General features: G+C 42.0%; 1 protein-coding gene across 1 annotated transcript; it reads right to left on the bottom strand.

Annotated features, from left to right (window-relative positions):
- Positions 1 to 65: 65 nt before the first annotated feature.
- YWHAB (tyrosine 3-monooxygenase/tryptophan 5-monooxygenase activation protein beta) lies at positions 66 to 21083 on the bottom strand. Its single transcript, XM_055301512.1, has 6 exons — positions 20922 to 21083; positions 6887 to 7189; positions 4591 to 4714; positions 3338 to 3501; positions 2359 to 2454; positions 66 to 2041 (listed from the first exon to the last, which is right to left on the bottom strand). Exons 2-6 carry the CDS (start codon positions 7178 to 7180, stop codon positions 1985 to 1987), a joined length of 735 nt encoding a protein of 244 aa, XP_055157487.1. The 5' UTR covers positions 7181 to 7189; positions 20922 to 21083; the 3' UTR covers positions 66 to 1984.
- Between the last annotated feature and the right edge of the window lie 842 nt (positions 21084 to 21925).

Below are 21925 nucleotides of genomic sequence, written 5' to 3' on the forward strand. Positions count from 1 at the left end.
AAAAGGAAGTGTGGTCAGAAGAGGTAGCTGGTTCTGGCAGTGATACAGATGGCGCCATACATTAGTTCACAGGCAACTGATAAAATTTTTTATTTCACTTTGAATTTTTACACTTTTCCTGATTATTCCGTGTTAAGGTGGAAACTAGAACTGTTTAAAAGACATACACAAATCTAGTACATCAATAACTGGGGATTTTTCTTTTTTATCTTTTTTTTTTTTTTTGCTATTCTATTTTCACAACCACAGGTGTGCTTGCTAGGCAATATAACCGTCACAGAAGCAAACGTGAGGCAGAAATACTGGTAAGGAAAAACGAAGCAAGAAAGAGCTACCAGATATACAGACAGGCTCGTTCCACATTCACTACTGCATTTTCAAGCGCCAAGTATTAACTGCACGTTTTTGTTCAGCTAGAAAGGGGGAAGGGATTTTTTCTTTTTTTTTTCTTTTTTTGGTTTGTCTTAAATCAGTGCATGAAGATTTCTTTTCTCATTTCAGCAGATGGACAAACAGGTGGACATTACAGCAACGTGGAATGTTCAAGGGAGAAGGGTACTGTGAGACTTGGTAGGCCTGGCTATTCTGGACTCTCCCCATTGCAGTGTTCATGCAACTTCCCTGCATTATAGGGTCTTGTTCAGACAGGTCTGTGAACTTGGCTGGAGGAGCACACTTGGGGGATGTGGTGACAGGTACTAACAAGCGTTATCAGGGCTGGGTGCAACACAGGGAGAAATCATGGGTATTGAAAACCACTTTTTGATTCAGATTCTTGGTCGGACTGAAGAGCAAACGAGTGCTGAGAACTGGAGGAAGTCAGAGCTATGTGCTGGAACCTCTTCTTAACTCTCTGAAGCGAGGCCTGCTGACCAAAGTGCTCGCCCCCTCTGCTCACCCCCTCCAAGCCCCCACCTGGCCCATGCCAGATTAAACAATGGTGAGAAGACAAGGACAGAATTCAAAAAGAAAAAAAACTTAAGGAAGCAGGACAGAAGTTTAAAGACTGAAAAGAAAAACCAGAGTCAACAGTCAAAAAAAGGACAGGGGGAAGAATGTTTCGATTTCAAAATTTAAAAGCCCCAAGCTAGAAAGCACTCAAAGGCTGAGTACTTCTCAGGTGGAAGGCAATCTCTGCAGAACATTACTCTTAAAGGTATGACCCAGGAAACAGATGAGACCTTGTATATGATATGCGGCTTTTTTCCTTTTCTTCTCTAGGTCCCAGTTACAAGGGAAACAGATTCCACTGCTAGAGCGCAAGGTGCAAATCAGTAAGATGGCTACGGGAAAGGGGTGCTAGTCACGTGTTTTAGGAGCACTGGACCTTTTTCATGGTGTTAAACCCAATTATCTGCCACAAAGAGTTTCTACTTCAGGCTTCAAGTTTACTCGGAGGAAGACACTGGACATCTGCAGTCATGAACTTTTGAGTGGCAACAGCCCAAACTGGCCAAGTGTCTGTAATCCCTCCCAAACAGGCAGAACGACTGTGAGTTACTGTCACACTTGAATGTCACAGGACAGGTGTCTCACTCTGCGTCCCAGCTTCACAATATAATCTCTATAGCTTTCTGTACAACTTTACAATGGAACTGTTATTTCAGTGACTAGTTTGATATCAGATTAAACTTTCCAAAAAGTTACACATAATTCAGATCTATTTTTTTCTACCAGTAAGAGTTCTGCGAAGTTACAAAACCCCATAATCACAGTGTTCAGTTTAAAAAAAAATTCAACACACAGTAATCCTGTCAATGTTAATCAAAACCAAAACTTCAGAATGCCGTGGCATTTATGTGACCAATCTGAGTTTTAGATACAAATACCAGCTGTTTATCCTGTGGACCATTTTGCTAGGCTGAGGCTGTGAAAAATTGAAAGTCGACGTACGACTCTTTTTTTTTTTTTTTTATCATCGCACAAAGGGATATATGTGGAGGGTACAGAGTGACACTGAACAGATCACGAAGTACAACAGACATTAGTTCTCTCCCTCCCCAGCATCTCCTTCATCTCCCTGGTTTTCCGACGTCCACAGCTGCAAGAGAAAAACAGAGCTATAATCAAAAATAGGGCTACTAACATTCACTCAGGGAGGTAGGCCCAATATGGGCCACCTTGTCTTGAGCTTAACTGCATTAAAATTCTTCGTGTATTACTGCAGCCAGTGAGGACTGCAAAGGGCAAAACTTTTAGCAGTCATTTATAACCAATTTAACAACTTAATACTTTTAACTCTACTTACAGGGTACATATTCCCTCAAGTCTTGGGGAACAGTGAATTCTTAGATCAGTGAGTAGGTACAAGACTATATAAGCCCTCCAGAAGCAGTCGTGTAAACCAGCAGTACTTACAGTGAGATTGTCCCTAAGCAACTGCATGATCAGGGTGCTGTCTTTGTAAGACTCTTCATTCAGTGTATCCAATTCAGCAATTGCTTCATCAAAAGCCTAAAACAAAGAGCCTTTAAAAGAGCTGTCACAGGTTTTCTGGAGCTAGTTTAGCCTAGTTTTTTTCTGTTAACGAATATAATTTCTTTTCCTGTATGGGAGCTGAACTGTTATGACCTTGTTTGCTGGCTGTATGAGCAAACAGATAATGTATGTTTATAAAGCACTGACCAACACTGACACAAATTACCAGATAAGAACTGGATTGTATGCGATGAAGACGGCAGGTATTACTGTCAACCCAGCACAAATTCACATCATTTTCTAATGGCCAAAGATACTATTGGTAATCCTTTGTTTCTTTACTAAACCTCAAAAGGTCTGGATATAAGGAATAAAGGGAGAACAGAAGTTCATACCATTAAATCTGATTCAATTAAGTGATGGACCTTAGAAAATTCATTTCATCTACTTTCTCCAAATTAAAAAAATTGTTAAATAACAGTATGCATGCTGAAAGACTAAAACCTGGTCTGACTTCTTTCATTTGCATAGCTGAAACTTCAAATCTTGCCACAAGGAATACAATACATAACGGAGGGTTATAGAGCCCAAAGTTTGACAAGAAACAATACGCTACCTTCCCCCTGAATTTTCTATAACCGCCAGTAATTACACAATGAAAACAAACAAAAATCAGCAGGAGGTATTGAGAAGAAATCAAAAAGTGACAGGTCCATATTACTTTCACAAAAGATCTATTCCTATCTCCAGAACATCTTGTACCCTTTTTCTAAAAAGCTGTACCTTTTTAGATTATATTTTAAACTTACACTAAAATTTTCTGAGAGAAGTCTAAGACAGTGAGTTGTAAATTCAGGTAATAATAAGAAGTTATTAAAAAATGAGCAGTGTTTTACTATGACCAGAAGGTCTTTCTCACCGTTTTTGCCAGGCTGCAAGCCTTTTCAGGAGAATTTAGAATCTCATAGTAGAAGACGGAGAAATTCAGTGCCAGGCCAAGTCGAATTGGATGTGTAGGCTGCATTTCTTTCTTACTAATTTCAAATGCTTCCTGGTAAGCCTGCTGGGAGTTCGACACAGTGGCTATAAGAAAGACAAGAACATTAAAAGGGAGGTTTTTACCTAGATGCATCACATGCTGGACCACGATCCAGTTATTTTACCATACCAGGCAGGAATGAGGAGTGATACTAATGAAGGATCAGTGTCTCCATCATCTGATTAATAATCATTTGTTAAATGTTTATTCTAAGCCAACTACTACATTAAATGCTTTGGGGGAAAGCAACAAGTATGACAAAGTATACTAAAGCAGTTTTTAAGAAATACAGAAATATGGGCAGCCCAGGTAGCTCAGCAGTTTAGTGCCGCCTTCAGCCCAGGGCCTGATCCCGGAGACCCGGGATCCCTGCATGGAGCCTGCTTCTCCCTCTACCTGCGTCTCTGCCGCTCTCTCTCTCTCTCTGTATCTCTCATTAATAAATAAATAAAATCTTATAAAAAAAAAAAGAAATAGACTTTAACAAAATAGAACATGGGAAACAATATGCTCCAGTAGAAGAATCATGGACTTGAGAGAGTCAACAGACCCAAACTTGAATTCCTAACTCATTCACTCAATGTGGGGCTCGGGCTTGGAATAAGTAAAACCCTGTGAGCCTTGGTTTCCTCATCAGAAAAACTGGTAGATCCTCACTGGAACTCCTAGAGTTGTGTAAGGAACAAATGAGACTCTAAAATAGTTGGCACACAGTAGGCACTAAATAAAGCAGACCTATAGTTATTACCATCACAAAATGCACGCGATAAAAGAAATGCATTGCTATTTTACTACGGTGGTTTTATAGTATCAGACATTTTAGTTTTATTTATGAAAAGAGAGATACCAAATAATTCTCAAGATCTTTTTTTTTTTTTAAGAAAAAGATCTCTTTAAATGCACTACTGTACACTTTTAATGCCCTCTGCACTTTCCCCTTAGATACATTGTTGTCAACTCCCATGACCCTATTAATCACAGGTCAGCATAATGCTATGGTCTTTTAAATTCTCAGGACTATGATGTTCATGAGTATGCTGACCAAAGCAAAAACTGTTTAAAATTATTATGAAGGAGGACTGGCTCCACTATTGGTCAAATTTCTTAAAAAAGAAAGAAAAAAAGTTACTTACTTTGTTTATTATCTCCAGATGCCACCTCCGAAAGATATCTAAAATAATCTCCTTTCATTTTCAAGTAGAACACCTTGCTTTCTGGTTGTGTAGCATTGGGAATAAGATATTTGTCCAACAGCTCCTAAAAAATGATTCACATTCTGTTAAGAATCTGGAAATATTACTTATAAGATGTTAAAACTATGTTTGAGATTCAAGACACACTACCACATCTAAATAATTTTGAAGATTTAAAAAAAAAAAAACATAATTTCCATCCAAAGCTTTTAAGTGGTTTTTCAGCCCAGGTCCTAACAACAGATGCCTGCATTCTTCTGTTAAAAATCTCTTTGACCATCCACAAGGGGTTGATTAAAGTACAGCCATACAATGGAATGCCACGTAAGGCCTTAAAAATGATGATGCAGAACTACACCGATAACATGCAAAGGTTCTCAAAAGAAGTCTGAGTGAAACAAAAAGATTATAAGTACCACATGAATCCTATTCTAATATTAAAATATGTATGTGTACACACAATAGTTAAGTGAAAACTCCTCAAGGATATTTATCAATATGTTAATAATGGTTCTCTACATGATAGGATTAGAAATGATTTTTACTTTCTTATTTATACTCTTCCACCTGGTCACCGCCCCTTTTCTTTTTTTTTTTTTTTTTAACAATGAACTTGTATTACTTCTGTAATTTAAAAAAGAAAAAAAAATCTTTCCCTTTTGGGAGGAAAAGGGGATAATGGATCAAAACTGCCAAAAACCAAGTTGAAAATCAGACCTGGGTAGAAATCCCTCCTCTGCAGCTCACTATCTGTGCCCCTGGACAAATTATTTAAGCACCCTGAGCCTCAGTTTTCCCGGCTATACGATGGGGAAGCATAATAGCCATCATCTAGGGTAGTTATGAGGATAAATGAACTACTGTACATAAAGCGCTTAACACGATGCCTGGCACGTAGTAAGCACTCAAAAAATAGCTAATACTATTATTAATAATAAATTCCTTTAAACATTTATGCTTACAACAAAAGCAGTTCTGAAGGAGTCCAAGCTTCGTATACAGAGCAATATTTTCGAAGAGTTGTTTTAGAATGTGGCATCCTGAAAAACTGGTTAAGAGGCAGTAAGTACCATGCTTTTCTTCACATTCTTTCAGATGCTCTTAAAAGCTGGTCTACATTTCAGGAATTATGGAACTTTCTCGCCCTTGGAATGCATGCCATACTTCATCTGAATACCAGATGTACCTAACATTCAGGAATTAGTGCACCATTAACAAACCCCCAAATTACCAACAGGCAACAAATTTAGCCATGACACTCTTACACCATGAGTCTAATAAGAGCAGCTCAATGCAAAAGCTTAGTTGTAAGGGGATTTAATCAATCAAAGTGAGAAGATGCAAAGGGCAGTAGTCATTTTAATACTCTGCAGACAGACAGGGTGTAACTCCTATGGGTTAGGGAGGAGTACTGCCTGATGGCTGACAAGCTTTGTACTGGTTTTCAAAAGAAAGGTGTCATGGGCAGTAATTCGGAGAGGCAGCCAGCAGGGGAGGAGGTAGATCCACAAGTGTGAATTCCTTTTCCCTTCAAAGCAGCCCTCACCGTTCATTTTTACCTGATTTCACCTGGAAGAAAAAGAAAGTTCCCAGTGGGCTCAGGATGTGAGGGAAAAACAATATGATCATGATTTGCTCTAGGATCCGCACCCCTCCCACCCAACCCGACTGTGGCCAGAACGAAATAGTTACGGATCAATCATTGGACTAAGGCTTATATAAAACCCAGGAGAGGACAATCCCCAAACCACTTATGATTTGGCTTTGGAACGCTGGCTAAACTGACAGATGTGGCTAACTTTCAGGACTTTACATTGTGCAGACATGACTGGGAGAGGATGAACGGTAGCTCGGCTTCTTGCTCTTACCTCCCCAGCTGGCAGTGACATCACCACTCAGACAGAGTAGTCTATCTGTGACTGCACCTACCTGAGATCCTGCCTACGTGGACTCAATTTCTAAAGAAAAGATGGAAGGGACGTGGATTCAGTGCTCCTGTGTGTCACAGGTCTTTTTGAAGGGAGAGGAAAATACCCCACTCGTGAGGAGCAACTGCTGTTCAAATAAGAGGCGACAAAAATCACATCATATGCGTAAAAATCAGTTCCGACTGGTTGGCAGCTTTCCAGCATATTCAGACACCTTCCTCTCATGAGCTGTTTGAGAGTCTGCATTTGGACGTTACATGAATACCATCTAGAAATCGCCATTTGAAACCGAAACCCTGGCCTCTTACCAGAACATCATTGCAGATGTCCTGCAGCTCGGCCTCGATCTTCTCCCGGTACTCTTTGCCCATCTGCTGCTTCTTCTCGTTCCGCTCTGTCTTCTGCTCAATGCTGGAGATGACGCGCCAGGAAGAGCGGCGGGCGCCCACCACGTTCTTGTAGGCAACAGAGAGCAGATTCCTCTCCTCATTGGAGAGTTCATGCCCCTGCTCCGTGACGGCCTTCATGGCCGCAGCCATGTCATCATAGCGCTCGGCCTGCTCGGCAAGTTTGGCTTTCTGCACCAGCTCACTTTTATCCATGGTTGTTCCCTAGAATGGGAGCGAGAGAGAAAAAAAGAAAGCCAGCGTCAGGCTTCAGGGCCCCGAAACGCATATGTGACCCTTCTTCCAACCCATAGGCAAGCATCAGATGTAAATATGAAATGCGTACTTGCAAATGCCCTCGGCGACACTGAACATAAGCACTTATGGGTAATAAGTACCTCGCTAAGGGTTTTTTTTTTTTTTTTTTGCCAATTAATTCTCCCAACAGTCCTAAAGAGTAGACATGTTCACAACAATCCCTTCCCTGTTTTCTGAGCTGAGGAAATGGAAGTTCAGCAAAGGCAAGTGACACACCTGGTAACACTGCTCAGAGACCAAAGGCTCAAGTCTCTCTGTCCCCATGAGCCTGATCTGCCTCCTCAACACACTCAGGCTGCTGAAGAACCATTTCTTCAGAAACTTATGCTACATACATGTCCTTAACTTCTTTCAAGAACTGTCTGGTTTTGACCAAATCTGGTTTTCCCCCACAGTATTGGGAAAAACACCTTAAGTGTGAGGATTGCTTCAATTAATCTTAAAACAAAGACAGGACTTTAAATGTTACATCTGGGGCAGCCCTGGTGGTGCAGCGGTTTAGTGCTGCCTGCAGCCTGCGGTGTGATCCTGGAGACCTGGGATTGAGTCCCATGTCAGGCTCCCTGCATGGAGCCTGCTTCTCCCTCTGCCTGTGTCTCTGCCTCTCTCTCTCTGTGACAAGCCTGCTTCTCCCTCTGCCTGTGTCTCTGCCTCTCTCTCTCTCTGTGTCTCTCATGAATAAATAAATAAAATCTTTAAAAAAAAATAAATGTTACATCTGGCAGTGCCCATCAAGCAATAGGAAGCTAAAAAATAGCCATTTTTATCATACCTTCCACTATTTGCTAACTTAACTTGCAGGACACGATATAGACAAGAGCATAAACTATAGGCAGGCAGATATGGCTCCTCCTAGCACCAGCTCTGTTACTTACTAGAGGAGTACAACCTTGGTCACCTCACTTAACCTCTGAGAGCTTCAATTTCTTTACTGGAAAGTAACAACGTTACCAACTCTCCTGGGGCTACTGTGAGAACAAATGACCTAATCTACATGAAGGTGCTTTGAAAGTTTCCAGGATTGTATACAAATATCAAATGCCTGTACAACTATCAGGGACCAATTTTCTATATGGTGTATAGACTGTAAGAGCTATGAGTGTATTCAAGATGCATAGCAACAGAACTTCAAACCATAATTGAGTGCATTTAAAGTTTTTTCTGAAATAGACAAAAATTTTAGTGACTTCAGTTTATCAAATCATCCATACTTACCAATCAGTAAAAACTCCTTAAATTATTCACCTCACCTTAGTCAATTCCCCACTTTAATAATCACCATTTGTAGAGAATGCAATAATTTTTGGATAATATGTAGCTAAAAAAAATTTGTTAACCACTAAGTTTTATGCACTGTTAGCTTAAATTTCAAAATGTCCATCTGTGCTACAGTGCAAAAATACACCACTATCTTAAAGTATAATAAGGTAAATACTACTTTAAATAGTAGTAGAAATATCAGTATTTTTATAACAATTCTTACAGGGGCACCTGGCTGGGTTAGTCAGTAGCTTGATCTTGGGATGAGTTTGATGAGTTTGAGTCCCATGTGTAGAGATTACTGAAAAATAAAATCTTTAAGAAACAAAACCCAAACTCTTTCATTACTATATACACAATATCATAATCTAAAACTTTGAAAACAATTAGTAATTTTAAAATAGCAAAGAAGTAGAGCCCTTCCTCACAAAATAGTTTTGTCTCAAGTCATTTTTGTATTTTCAAGTGATAAATCCTATAAGATATAGACAGACCCCTGTCACATGTTTTAAATGGAGCACAGGGTAAGAGCCCCCCAACTGTAGACAACCAAGGAGTTATTAGTTCTAAGTTCAGAACTACTGTTTTTTTTTTCCCCTATGGTTTATTATCCAAGTCATACTCGAGCTGCATCCTACATAAGGCTAATTCTAAGCTTCCGCTCAGTGAAGCAAGTCTCCCCTGATCTGCCTGACATCTTCACCCACGTCATGAGAATGAGACTGTAACACAGATAATAATCCTCACAAAACATTCCATTTGCTCTCCTACATTTCCTGGCAGCCCCCAGGCACTCAGGATGGGTCACAGGGTTAGTTCTGTTACAAAACAGGAGAAATGATACCATTTCCAGGCGAAAACTGTGAAAAGGCTGTATATTATTTGCCAGACTCTCTTCTCTGACATCAGCTACCTTGAAGGCCAGGCCATGTGCTGTAGCTGTAGACAATGTGCTAGTGCCTGTAGCCTGAGTCCCTGAGAGACTCTGTTGTACAGACTCCTACAGGCCGGTGCTGGACAGGGCAGTGTGAAGAAGATTAAGTGAAGTCACTGAGATGTTGGTGCTTTTTAAGCCACAACGCACCCTAGTCTACACTGATAAAAGTACATCAAAAGAACACTATTCTTCAGTTTCAAATTACATACTTTCTCAGTTCATGTTAACTTCCCTGACCAAAGTCTTTCAAATGGGATAGCCTCTATCAGCAAATAATCCTATTTCACTGTTCCTCAAAGTCAGAAGCAGACAGAAGTCAACTTTCAATGAACTTCAAAAATGTTCCAGTCTGCACACGAATTCAAAGTTAGCAGTCACTTAGTTGCCCACTCCAAAGTTCAAACAGCACCTGTGCAACTCTACCAGAAAAGATTCTAATTAATAAAGTATTGGCCAAAAGCCACTTCAGAGCAAAGCCAACCCATGCAGGATTATAAAAGAGTAATGGAGAAATACAAAGGATCAACACTGTTAAATGTTAAAGATGCCATGAAACTCTTTGGCCTTACCAGGCCCCACAATTAAGCTCCCCTCCCAAACATTAAAAGTTAAATCATACCTCTCTGAAGAATCTGGACTACTCCTTGGGAGCTCCCAAAGGAACACGCCCTATTTCTCTCAAGATCAAATGTGGCCTGTTGGGGGGTGGGGTGGGGACGGACTGTTTTAAGCTTCTTCAGGATCACGGCAAGAGCCCTTTGACACTGAGCCATCATGATATGGTAAGACCAAATGCATGCCTTAAAAACATATATCCATCTGTTTAAAAAATGTTAATTACACACACACACATACAACACTACAACAAACAAAATCCACAGCTAAATGTCCCGATGCCTACTGCTTACATAACTTTTGACTTATATAACACGGATTTTGAAGCAGTTAGACCAATTTCAACAGGAAATGGGTTACACAACACCCAGCAGTTTGGAGGAAGGCAAAAGACAAGGGGGATCTGGAACTGTTCCTATTTCTACATCTGCAATAAGCCTCCTATTCAGTCTCTCCCCAAACCCACTACCTGCGGTCCCCTTCATGTTTTTTATGATCAGACCAATTCTTAAAATTCTGATCAAGTCACTCACTTCCTGCTTAGAGCTCTTTAAAGTTCCTTCCTGCTGATAGTAGTCAGATTCCCTCCTGTCATTGAAGATTTTCCAACCTATCTTCCCAGCTTTTTGCCAAAACATGCCTTCCACACAAATTCGTACTTCTGCCAAAATTGTTTTCTTACAAAACCTGCTTTTCTGTCTCCATGTCTTTGCTCACCAAGCCACTCCCTCTGCCTGCAATGTCCTTTCCCATTTACTCAGCATACAGAATTCAGAGTATGGTTCACATGCCATCTCCTCCATGAAGCCTTTCTTAAGCCGCTAAGCTGGAGATGTCTAATATGACAGCCAGCCACATGTAGCTATTGTCATATGTGGAAACTGTAATATTTTGGATGCGTGGGAGTTCAATTTTTAAAAAAATGATCAAAATAAAGTTCACTTGTTTCTTTCTACTTTTTAAATGTAGAAAATTTTAAATTACTTGTGGCTCATATTCTATTTTCTATCGGATAGCACTGCTCCAAGCTGAAAATATTCTCAACAAAGGATTTCATCTATACCTTACTGTCTTAACACATTTCTTCAGTATTAACATTACTTAGATAGATCTTTAAGTCCCTCACAACACCATAAACTCTTTTAGGACATATCTCCCACAGCACCTTGCACCTAATTGGAATGAATAAGCATCTGCTGAATGAACGAACAGATCCCCAAATGAAAGAATAATAAAACTACAAATTTGGCAGAGTTTTCACTCTGCTTAAATAATTCAAAGCACCTATTCTTCACAAGCACGTTAAACTCTCGTGTTTGCACCTCATTCTTTTGTACTCCTGCACTCTACTTCAAAATCAGTCAAAGGCACAGCACACAGAATAGTCAGTGGTACTGTAACTTGTTGTATCACTATCTTGTATACCTGAAACTAATGTACCATTGCAATAGCAACTACACTTCAATTTAAAAAAACAAGAGGAAGAAGAACAGAGAGACTCTTAATCCTGTCCTCACCCTGATTCGGTGCACTTTCAATGACTCTCTTTTGGCAGCTCCATCTAAACGCTACCTGACCTTCAAAGTCCTTCTAGATTTTGGTTGCTCCATGCCTGTCAGGCTTTGTCATCGGCCACTCTCCAGCACGTATCTTTTTCTCTGGCTGGACATCCTCGAATGCTCTATAAATGTCACAAACACCCCTGAAATTGTTTTTTTTTTTTTTAGTTCCTTCATCTAGAATGCTTTCCCATTTACTTCCTATGCAAACTCTATCCATCCCCATGGCCAGAAAGCCTTCTGTGACTACCCCAGTACCCAGTGATGTACCAGCCTGTGAATCCAAATGCACTTGTAGCCTGTTGCACAGTCCAGGACCTACACCCATGTTTTCTGGTACAGATGAGTAGTGTCCATTTACAAGCAGCTCCACGTGTGTATGTCCTCAAAGGAAAGCTTCACATTTGTTTCTCATTTAATGCCTAACACTGCCAAGCACAAAACTCTGCACTGCACAACGCTCGTCTGATTTACAGGTATCTGTAAACAATTCCAACAAATCAGTTCTGAGAGAGCAGAAAGAACCCAGGATAGCTTTATATGGTACGGCAGAAAGGCAACAGGGCTAGGTCTAAGAGTGGGATGTGGTCCTACATAGCCATGTGAACTTGTTCAACCTCAGCCTTCCAATCTACACCGGAGATACAGCACCTACCTCAGAAGATGTGCTGTGAAGAGATGCAGGGAATTAAAAAAAGTCTTTAAAAAAATACATAGTGTAAATCAAATGGAAGTATTATTATTCGTCTCACAGTACCTACACATCACCGTTTCAGGCCACAATGTGAGCTTGGATTTTTATTTATTTATTTAATGTACAACCCATGAGAAGGAAAGTAAGTCTAAATTCCTGCAGGAAGTGAATATGTACAGTGTTAACATTCCTAGGTAAGACTCCACCCTTCAATAGCCTCAAAAGGACACATGTTAACTCTTAACACTTTTATCCATTAGTTCCTAATTGAATTTTCTTGAATTGAAAGCTAAGAAGTGATGGGTTATAATCAGGACCTACTTTTCTTCGGAGACTTTTTTTTCTTTAGCATTTTATCAATTTATTCATGAGAGACATACAGAAGCAGAGACATAGGCAGAGGGAGAAGGCGGCTCCCTGTGGGGAGCCCAATACAGGACGTCATCCAGAGACAGTGGGATCATGCCCTGGGCCAAAGGCAGATGCTCAACCACTGAGCCACCCAGGAGTCCCTCTTCCAAGACTTTCAACCAATATCCTAACAAGAAAAACATCAGCAAGAGTGCCTTTATTTGCCTCCTAAAAAATCTTAAAAGACTGCAGTCTCACCATCAGGCCTGGCACTAATAACACAAAGACACCAGAGCAAACTTATTAAAGGCTGCAACAGATCAAACCCCATAGTGCACCAGGAGACTTCCTTGTGCTGGGCACAGATCAAGAAGACACAAAGATGCCTCAGAACAGTTCTCAAGCATAGCCACAGGATGATGTCAGGTGTCTACCTGTACTTTGTTTTTTTTTGTTTTTTTTTTAAGATTTTATATATTCATTCATGAAAGACACAGAAAGGCAGAGACACAGGCAGAGGGAGAAGCAGGCTCTCTACTGGGCAGGGAGCCCAATGCGGGACTCGATCCCAGGACCATGGGATCATGACCTGAGCCAAAGGCCGATGCTCAACCACCCAGGCGTCCTATCTGTTCTAAGCCACTGGATACAGCACTTTAGAGGAATGGAAAGCATGTGCTGATTAAATCAGTGGTGCTTAGTGAAAAAATGGAAACAATCTAAATATCTAATAAAGAAATGGTTAAGAAGAGGGATAGCTGGTACAAGACTATATGGCTGTCAAAAGAAAGGATTTAATGTCATAAATCTGTTAGATACATATCAATAGAAAAAAGGGGAAAAGATGCACAAAAGTATTTCATTTACGGGCAGCCCTGGTGGCTCGGCGGTTTAGCGCCGCCTTTAGCCCAGGGTGTGATCCTGGAGACCTGGGATCAAGTCCTGCGTCAGGCTCCCTGCATGGAGCCTGCTTTTCTTTTGCCTGCCTCTCTCTCTCTCTCATAAATAAAATCTAAAAAAAAAAAAAAAAAGTATTTCATTTTTCTAAAATATCCTGAAAGAATGTTATGAAGAATAATTCTAAGGGTGCCCATGAAGTAACAGGATTTCCTTTCAATACATGAAACTTCAAATCTGACTGTAAATGCTAAAACAAGAGTATCTATATGAACCAACCAAGGCTCTCTATCTCAAAATTCTTGCCTAAGGGATTTCTCTTAGTCAGGTTTGGAATACTGAGAGGCCATCTCCCAGTAGCCAGAAGCAGACATCCAAGTATAAGAGGGAAAAAAAATAAAAATACAAGTGACTACCCATTACCAATTCATATTAAAAAAAAAAAAAAAAAAAAAAAAGAAAAGCAGCCTGACAAAGAAAATGACCTTCTGAAATAGTATTGAACTTTCAGCTAAGTTTTGTTTTCAAGGAAAAGAACATGCCCTTTTTTTTTTTTTTTAAATAGGCTCCACGTCCTATGTGGGGCTTGAACTCACAACTCTGAGATCAAAAGTTGCATGCTCTACTGACTAAGCCAGCCAGGTGCCATATGCTCAATACTGAACTTTAATTGAATTCGATAATTTCCTAGAAATTTAAAATTGAGGATTCCACTATCATGTGTCAGAATCACTAACCCTTTATTATGAAACACGTAAGAGTGGAATTTGTTTCTAGGAAAGCCCTACATACTACAAATCTCGGCTTCTAAAGAGAAATTAGGCAATTCTTAGAGTAATTTCTCTGAACCTCAGTTTCCTTAAATGTTAAAAGGAGACATTAGTAGCTATCAAGGATGCATAAAAAAATTGGCTAGATGGCACTGGTTGGAGCAAAGGCTCAATAGACACATTCTTTTTATTTTGGTTTTGTTTGGGGGGGTGTCAGAGGAAGCAGGAGAGAGAATCTCAATCAGATTCCACACTCAATGTGAAGAGCCCGACTTAGGGCTTGATCTCATGAGCCTGAGATCATGATCTGAACTGAAATCAAGAATAGGACAACCAACCAAGTGAACCATCTGGGCACCCCAACATATTCTTACTCTTATGCTACTTCATAAAGATGTAGTGCCTATAATTTAATGTGTGTTGAAATCACTATGAATGAAAACATTACCAGTAGGTCCAAGAAAATTCTTTTCTTGAAATTCACAAGAAATACAATTAGAATAGTGCGGATCTCACCTCTGAGAGCCTACACTCCCCCAGTAGGAACAGAAGACAGCACATACTTTAGGGTTATAAAGCTTCTCCTTGACAAAACAACCAACTAGAATTAGAGGGAAGAGGTTTAGTTCAAAAGTGGCTGGGTCCTAACTGGTTTTCTGGGCTGGAGAGGTTCTTCCAGGAGAGGCAAAGAGAACTCCAGGTAGGGACAAGAAACACCGATGTATGAATAAAGGGCACATTATGTTTTTCTAGATGAAACTAAAGAAATCAAAGGCCAAAGTAGATAAAGAGATACGTACAGTCACAAATCTGGAGAGAAAACGGAGGAGCATCTTAAAAATCCAGACTCACAAGTTTCTATGGGGTAAGGAACTGACAGTAAATTCTGACTAGCGTTCACAGTCATACCATTCCAGACAGAGCACCCACAGCACCATAAGGCCAAAGTTACAGTTCTGGAGTCACTCCACTGAAGGAAAAACAGATGCCAAGCTACAGCAGGGGGGACTTGAGAAAGTCATGGGGCCAGGTGGTTAGGGGGTGTTACCCAGAAAAAGTTAAGTACTCCTAGCTCTTAAAGAAAACTACTGACTGAAAAACACCCACTCTTAAAAAATGTCTGTGTGCCATTCTACACGCACAAATTCAGTCCTCTCAAAAACTTAACTCTGAACATTTGTAGGCTCCCTGTTAGAAAATGAAACACATCATGTCCTAAATACAAAATCATTAGTACTCATGTCCAGCAAACAGAATTGTGGAGGGAGACTTCACTTCCATTTCAAAATCTCTTCCCTCTTCCACATCGGTTGTTGGGTATCACTGTTAATTATGCTCAAGTAGTAAAAACTAAACTTTAAAAAATGGAAGTATTAAGTGATAATGCCCAAGGTCACACAATGTGAATCAGCAGGTAGGACAATAAATTGATCTTGTGGCATTTGATCAATCCCAAAAGACAGTATGTTAATTCTGATCCATAAACACAGCTCAATTGGTCAATTTTGTGAATAGGGCTCGAAAGCTTTGAGCTCACCAACATAATGAAATGACCCAGCCCAATTTACCGGTACCACACACCAACGCCATAGGCTACCACATCTGTGAGTCTATCTTCTCATGCATAAAATAGGCAAATCTATTTAATATGGTTCTTGGAAACAGTAACTTAGTTCATGATGCAAAATACTTAAGTCTCTACACATTGTGAGCATTCAAATGGCAGCCACGAAAAAGTCTAATAGATGTGCTTAGCCAGGAAAGGGACAACTTACTACACACCTCATTTCTTTTAAAACTACATGGATTTCTTTAAAGACTTTTAAAAGAAAAGCATGTGAGCTTACCTATGCCTATTCCTAAAGTAACACTTAGCAGAACTTACTGTAAATGTCTTTATTGACTCCCACACTGGATTGAGAGCTTAAGGTAAGAACCCAAACTTGTATCTTTGGGCACCCAACGTGTGGCATAATGCGTGCCATGCTGAGTATGACTAATTTGATCAACTGATGCACTTTTTAAAAGAAGTGAACAAGGCTGTTATTTCCTATGTGGACAGAGGTAAGTAGACCACATCTGACCTATAAAATACAGACTATATTTATCTCTGCCTTAGTCTACTTTAGAATAGAGCCACCCCAGCTCCAATCAGGAAACAACAGTAATGCTTTTTAACCAATGTTTTTCAGCTACCAATTTTTATATTTATAAATTTAGACTGAGTTTCAACAAGCCCTTGGAATACTTTCTCTCCATCTCCTCTTTTAAATAGTCCATACCAGCTGACTTAGTACTAACATAACAAAAATACCCATCATTTATAGTTTACCCAAATATGGAAAGCACTGGGGCTTTATTATCAACTCATTTAATCCTAAGTATCCTATGAGGTAGGTGCCACCATCCCCTTTTACAGATGCAAGGAGTAACTTACCCAGGGTCACACAGGTAAAACTGGTACACACGTTCTCCTCTATGTGGCACTGTCTCCTAAAGACCAATTAGGAGTCTCAGTACTTACTTTTGGAAGAGATAGAATGGACAATTTTTCCCAAAAACCCATACAAAGTTATTACAGTGAGGTTTCAGGGATCGGCCTTAAGTTAATTTATCTAGTTGTAAAAATCAAAATAAAATTAAGTTAAAAACAGCACATGCCGAAAGCTCAACAGATGTTGAACAAACTTTAAGGTGAGGTTTGTGGGCAAATAATAACAATGGCCAGGCCTCATTATCTACTTCACTGTCACCCCTGTCCAGGTCAAGGCCATTCAGAAATAACTTTTACTGTTGGGTCTCTGAAGAAAAACAATGAAATAAAACTAACAGGAAAAAACTTACATAAGAGAGGACTGGCCAGATTATTAAAAATAATAATAATAAAAAAATTAAAAATCCTCTCTCTAACCTATAGTCCGCTGCGAATGACTAGTTCTCTTGAGGCCATCAATCAATCTCATCTCACTATAAGTACATATTAGAAACACATAACTATGCCTATATTAGAAGATCTTTTAGCCCAGAAAGCAGTAAGCTTTCTTACTTGGCTTTTAGCACACGTATCCCAAAATAGAAAGTACTTTAGTCTCTTTTCCTCCCAAAGTATTCCCCTTAGAAAAACTCCCTTAGAATCCAGCTCCAACTGTTGGGTTTCTCCCTCATGACATACAGATGACTTACCAGAACCATATTCATGTAAAGACCAAGATGGTTGTAATGCTTAAAAGTTGCTTTTTTACAATGTATTTCTTGCTCCCTTGCTAGTGTGAATTATCTGTCACCTCTCCCTAGAAAAATGTAGGAACCAAGGAACGCAAAGTCCCTCTAGAGCAAATCTTAGTTCAATCTGGGATATCCTTATTCCTTAAAGGAAAACTGCCCAGTTTGACGCCACTCAAAAAACAGGTACCTAATAAGACATTATAATTTACTATTTTCCTTATCTCTTCCTCCCCAACAAAATATGGGGAAAAAAAATCTAAGAATCTACAGAAAAAGTAGTACGGTAAACCAAAAATTAGTGATGGGGAGTCCTGATCAAATTCTGTTAGATGAAGAACCAATAATTAGATAAATCAGCATGCCACAAAGTGATGAACTTTCTCACTAGTATGAGGCAAATGCTAGAAACACTGCGTTTCTCACAAGCTTGCTTCCTGACGCACACCAGCAATATCATCCCCTCATGCCAGGATGAATACAGTCCCTCCACTAAATTACATTCTACGTATCTTCAAAAATAGCTAAAATTCTTGCTCAAACACATTTAAAGAGGACACATGTAAAGAAAAATTAAGAACTAAATGATGTTCACATGAAACATGTTCCACTGCTGGTAGCCACTTATCATTAGAGCCAGATTGGCACTTACCTTGTGCTATGTGTGTGTACTTCTGAGAAAATTATTTAACTCTTGTGCCTCGGTTTCCTCATCTGTAAAATGGGGCTAATAGTACTTACCTATCATTGGTTCTTATGAAGACTTCATTAATATGCGTAAAGAGCTTAAAACAAAGTGTGGCACAGAGTAGGCAATGTGGTAACTGTTATTATTATTGACTAATTGCCCTGATGCTACCTCATCAGCTGGCAAATAAATCAAATGGATGGATTCTATGTGTCTATGCTATACAGCATATAGATATATGCTATATCCAGGCTCTGTATATGTGTATTCTTGGATATGGTCAAATAACATTTACTAAACACCTACTGTATCCCAAATGCTTATTTTAATCATTGCGCTTGTCATAACAACACAACAAAGACTATTACCATTTGCATTGTACAGGCTTAGAAACCCAGAAGATGGTGTACACAAAATAAAATTCTAGAAGAACATCAATGTTTGAAAGCAAAATGTATACAAAGCAGGGATGGGTCTCATCAGAATGCAGCTGGAGGAAAAAAGAAAGCCATTAATAGTGAATTCTCTGATTAAAAAAAAAACAGCTTATATTTAACAGCTTTATAGTTTGTAAAAAAGCTTCAAGACAACTCTGAGACAGAGAAACTAAGAACCAGAGATTAAGTAATATGATGAAGACCCCACAGCTAGAAAACGCTGCAGGCTAGACCTGAATCAAATTTATCTGACTCCAGGTCCAGTGCTCTGTCTCTGTATCCACAGCCAAATGGGCAAAAGACACTTTTCGCAGTAGCTCAAATCTCTGGAGACTCTGCCACCCGGAACAAGCATCATGGGAATTTGCTCAGCCTGGTTTTATGGAGGCTGCCTCCCTGATCTATAGAGCTCCAATTCTAAAATGGCTTCAACATAACACAAGCACTGCATGATGGGAAATGTACAGAAGATTATAGGGTAGGAGCCATACTCCAGGGGCTTACAGTCCAGAAATATTTGCTCCTGATGAATGAGGATATTCAATCTAAAAATTAGGCGTGTGGTCTAGGCCAAATTACCTTATTTCTCATAAAGACTTCATCTGTAATATGGGTGAATGGTTTCTTATCTCACTGAGAAACGAAGTTAGGAAAATCATTCAGCAGTTGCTACTGGATTACTACTCTTCCATTTGGAAGACCACACCCAAAATTCTGTAGGGTCTAATAAAAACTGACAGGTTTTACCCTCGCCATCTTGCCTGCTGCTAAGGAAACAGACCCAAGAAAAATGAGGGCTCAGACAACTGAGATATTCCTGAGAAATGGGGGGTGTGATAAGGCAGTCGAGAAGAAAATCACTAGGAATCAAGCATTATTTATGCATATACATTTCCAAAGAGAAAATGCAAAAAGCTGAGTAGCCATGTGTCCAGTTCTATAAACTGCCTGTGTGTGTGTGGCTTTATACGAACAACTGAGACACAGTGAGAAATGCAGACAATTTTCATATTCTTGAAAGTGCTTCATCTTTCTGGATCCTGTGGCCACCTGATTTTGTATGTTCGTAACATCGTCTCGCCAAATTCCATCACCCACAGAGAGTAGGTAAAATCAGAGCCTGATTCAGCTGTCTAGTCTTACCAAAGAGAAAAGGAGTGAAGGCAAGGACAAGAGCCATGCGTTTTTATAGAAAGGTTGGCAAATTGTCTTTCCAATACTGCCACCTTTGAAAACCCCATTACATGCAGTTCTCCATTTGCAATAGACAAAGATGTACTCAATCCTCTGAAGAAAAGGGGCCCAAACCAATCCTACCCCTTCCCTACCACCAGGGAGGCCACCAGGCAAATTTCAATCCTAAAAAAAACAAAACAAAAAAAAAAAAACGTGCTAACATACAGTATGGGGGAATTTGGGGTGAGGACACAAAAGACTTTGGCATTAAATGACGGTAAATACCGTGGGAAAACAATCCGATTTTCAGCTGATTATTATTATTATTATTATTTCCCCCCCCCCCGGGGATCAGACCTGACTCAGTAAGCGGTTCCAACAAATGCATTTTCTTGATGCAGACCTCAACCCTGTGTGCTTCTCAGGGGATCTCAGGTCCTGCTAGATTTCCAAACCAGCGAACGATGATGAAATGGCTTTACTGCAAAGTGGGAGGGGGGTTTTCCCTCTGCTCTCTCCCAAGGTTAAACCCCTTGCCCAGCCAGGGGGGAGTCAACAGAGGCCCTGGAGCTCGAAAACCAGCCCATATTTAGTCAAATTTCAATTTCTGGAAACCAGAAAGCAAGGAGCGGAGGTGACAGGGCTTAAAGGGTCGGTTTTCGCCGCCCAAGGAGCAGGGAGGGGTCGCGCGGGCGTCGAAGGTAGGTGGGGAGAGGGAGGGCCGGGGGGTCCGCGGCTCGAGGTCCCTTCCGGCCTCGCACTGAGCCGCACCCCGCCCGCAGGGCAGGGCCGCAGGCGGCGAGGGCCGCCCGGGCCTTTCCGAGAGCGAAGGGCCCGGCCCCGGAAACAGGGAGGGGCCGCGGCCAGGCCGGGCCCGCGCCGCAGGCGGCCGCGCGGGGCCGAGGAAGCGGCGCGCCGCCCCCTGCCAGGGCCCACCCGCGGGGTCGCCCACGCCGCTGCGGCGGGCGCCGCCCGGGGGGGAGCTTCGGCTTGGGCCCCCAGGGGCCCCGGGCGGACCCCGCGCCGCACTCACCGCGGGAGGGCGGCAGGAGGCAAAGACGCTTGCGAGCGAAGCTCCGAGCGCGGGGACGGCTTCCTTCCCAAGCCCACTCCTCAGGCAGCGGCGGCGGCGGCGGCGGCGGCGGCGGCGGCGGCGGCGGCTGCACAGGCGGCGGCGGTGGCAGCAGCTACCCCGGCTCCGGAATCGGCGGCGGCGGTGGCGGCAGCTCCACTTCCGCTCCGGTCACCACTTCCGCTCCGACCCGCGCTCCGCCCCGCCCCTGCGCCGGCTCCCCATTGGACGAGCCGGGCACGGGGTTGCCCCGGCCGCCCGAGAGGGGCGCTGACGGAGGGAGGAGGAAGGAGCGCGGAGACCCGGACGCGGCGGACTGGAGCGAGCGGGGAGCGGGCGGACGGGGGCGGAAATGGAGGCGGCGGGCGGAAAGAGGCAGTGGGAGACGAGAGGGCGGAGCTGCGGGGGTGCGGGGGTGCGGGGAACCCGGCGGGGGAACCCGAGCCGACGCCGGGGCCATCGCCTCCCTCCCTCCGCCAAAAGGAATCGCCACCGGGTCGCAGGCGGAGGTCAGTCCCCTGTGGCTGAGCGCTCTGGGAATGCGGGACCTGGGGAAGGACAGAAATTGTCCAGCCTTCAACCTGCGCTTAACCCTCCCATCAGCCCTTGGAAGGCGCTCGTCGTTTTCTCCTTTTGTGGACGGGAGAGGCCACGTGAAGCGCCAGGCATCTGCAGGCCTCGACTGGCCGAGTCTTTTGTGTTCATGAAGCCGGTGCCCCTGATCCCTTCGTGGAGGCGCGCCCTTCCCAAGGCTCCTGGGGGAAGCTTCAGGAAAGGAAACCGGCCTCCACCGCGCACGCGCGCGCGCGCACACACACACACACACACACACACACTCACGCCCCATTTAAACTCAGTTCTCCAGAATGCCTCTCACCTCCTCTCCCTCCCTCTCATTAATCCTTTCAACAAATATTTATGGAGCAGGCCTTGTGCTTAGTGCTGGAGACGCAGCGAGCACAAGA

The sequence above is a fragment of the Nyctereutes procyonoides genome, unplaced genomic scaffold (genome assembly GCF_905146905.1).
Source record: "Nyctereutes procyonoides isolate TBG_1078 unplaced genomic scaffold, NYPRO_anot_genome, whole genome shotgun sequence".
Taxonomy (NCBI): domain Eukaryota; kingdom Metazoa; phylum Chordata; class Mammalia; order Carnivora; family Canidae; genus Nyctereutes; species Nyctereutes procyonoides.

Bases quoted from the DNA above. Each gene is read 5' to 3' on its own strand.
- YWHAB (XM_055301512.1), bottom strand. From the start codon at position 7,180: ATGGATAAAAGTGAGCTGGTGCAGAAAGCCAAACTTGCCGAGCAGGCC. The intron at 4,715-6,886 runs GTAAGAGGCCAG...ATCATTTTTTAG, and splicing joins ACATCTGCAATGATGTTCTG to GAGCTGTTGGACAAATATCT. The intron at 2,042-2,358 runs GTAAGTACTGCT...TTTCTCTTGCAG, and splicing joins TGCTTAGGGACAATCTCACT to CTGTGGACGTCGGAAAACCA.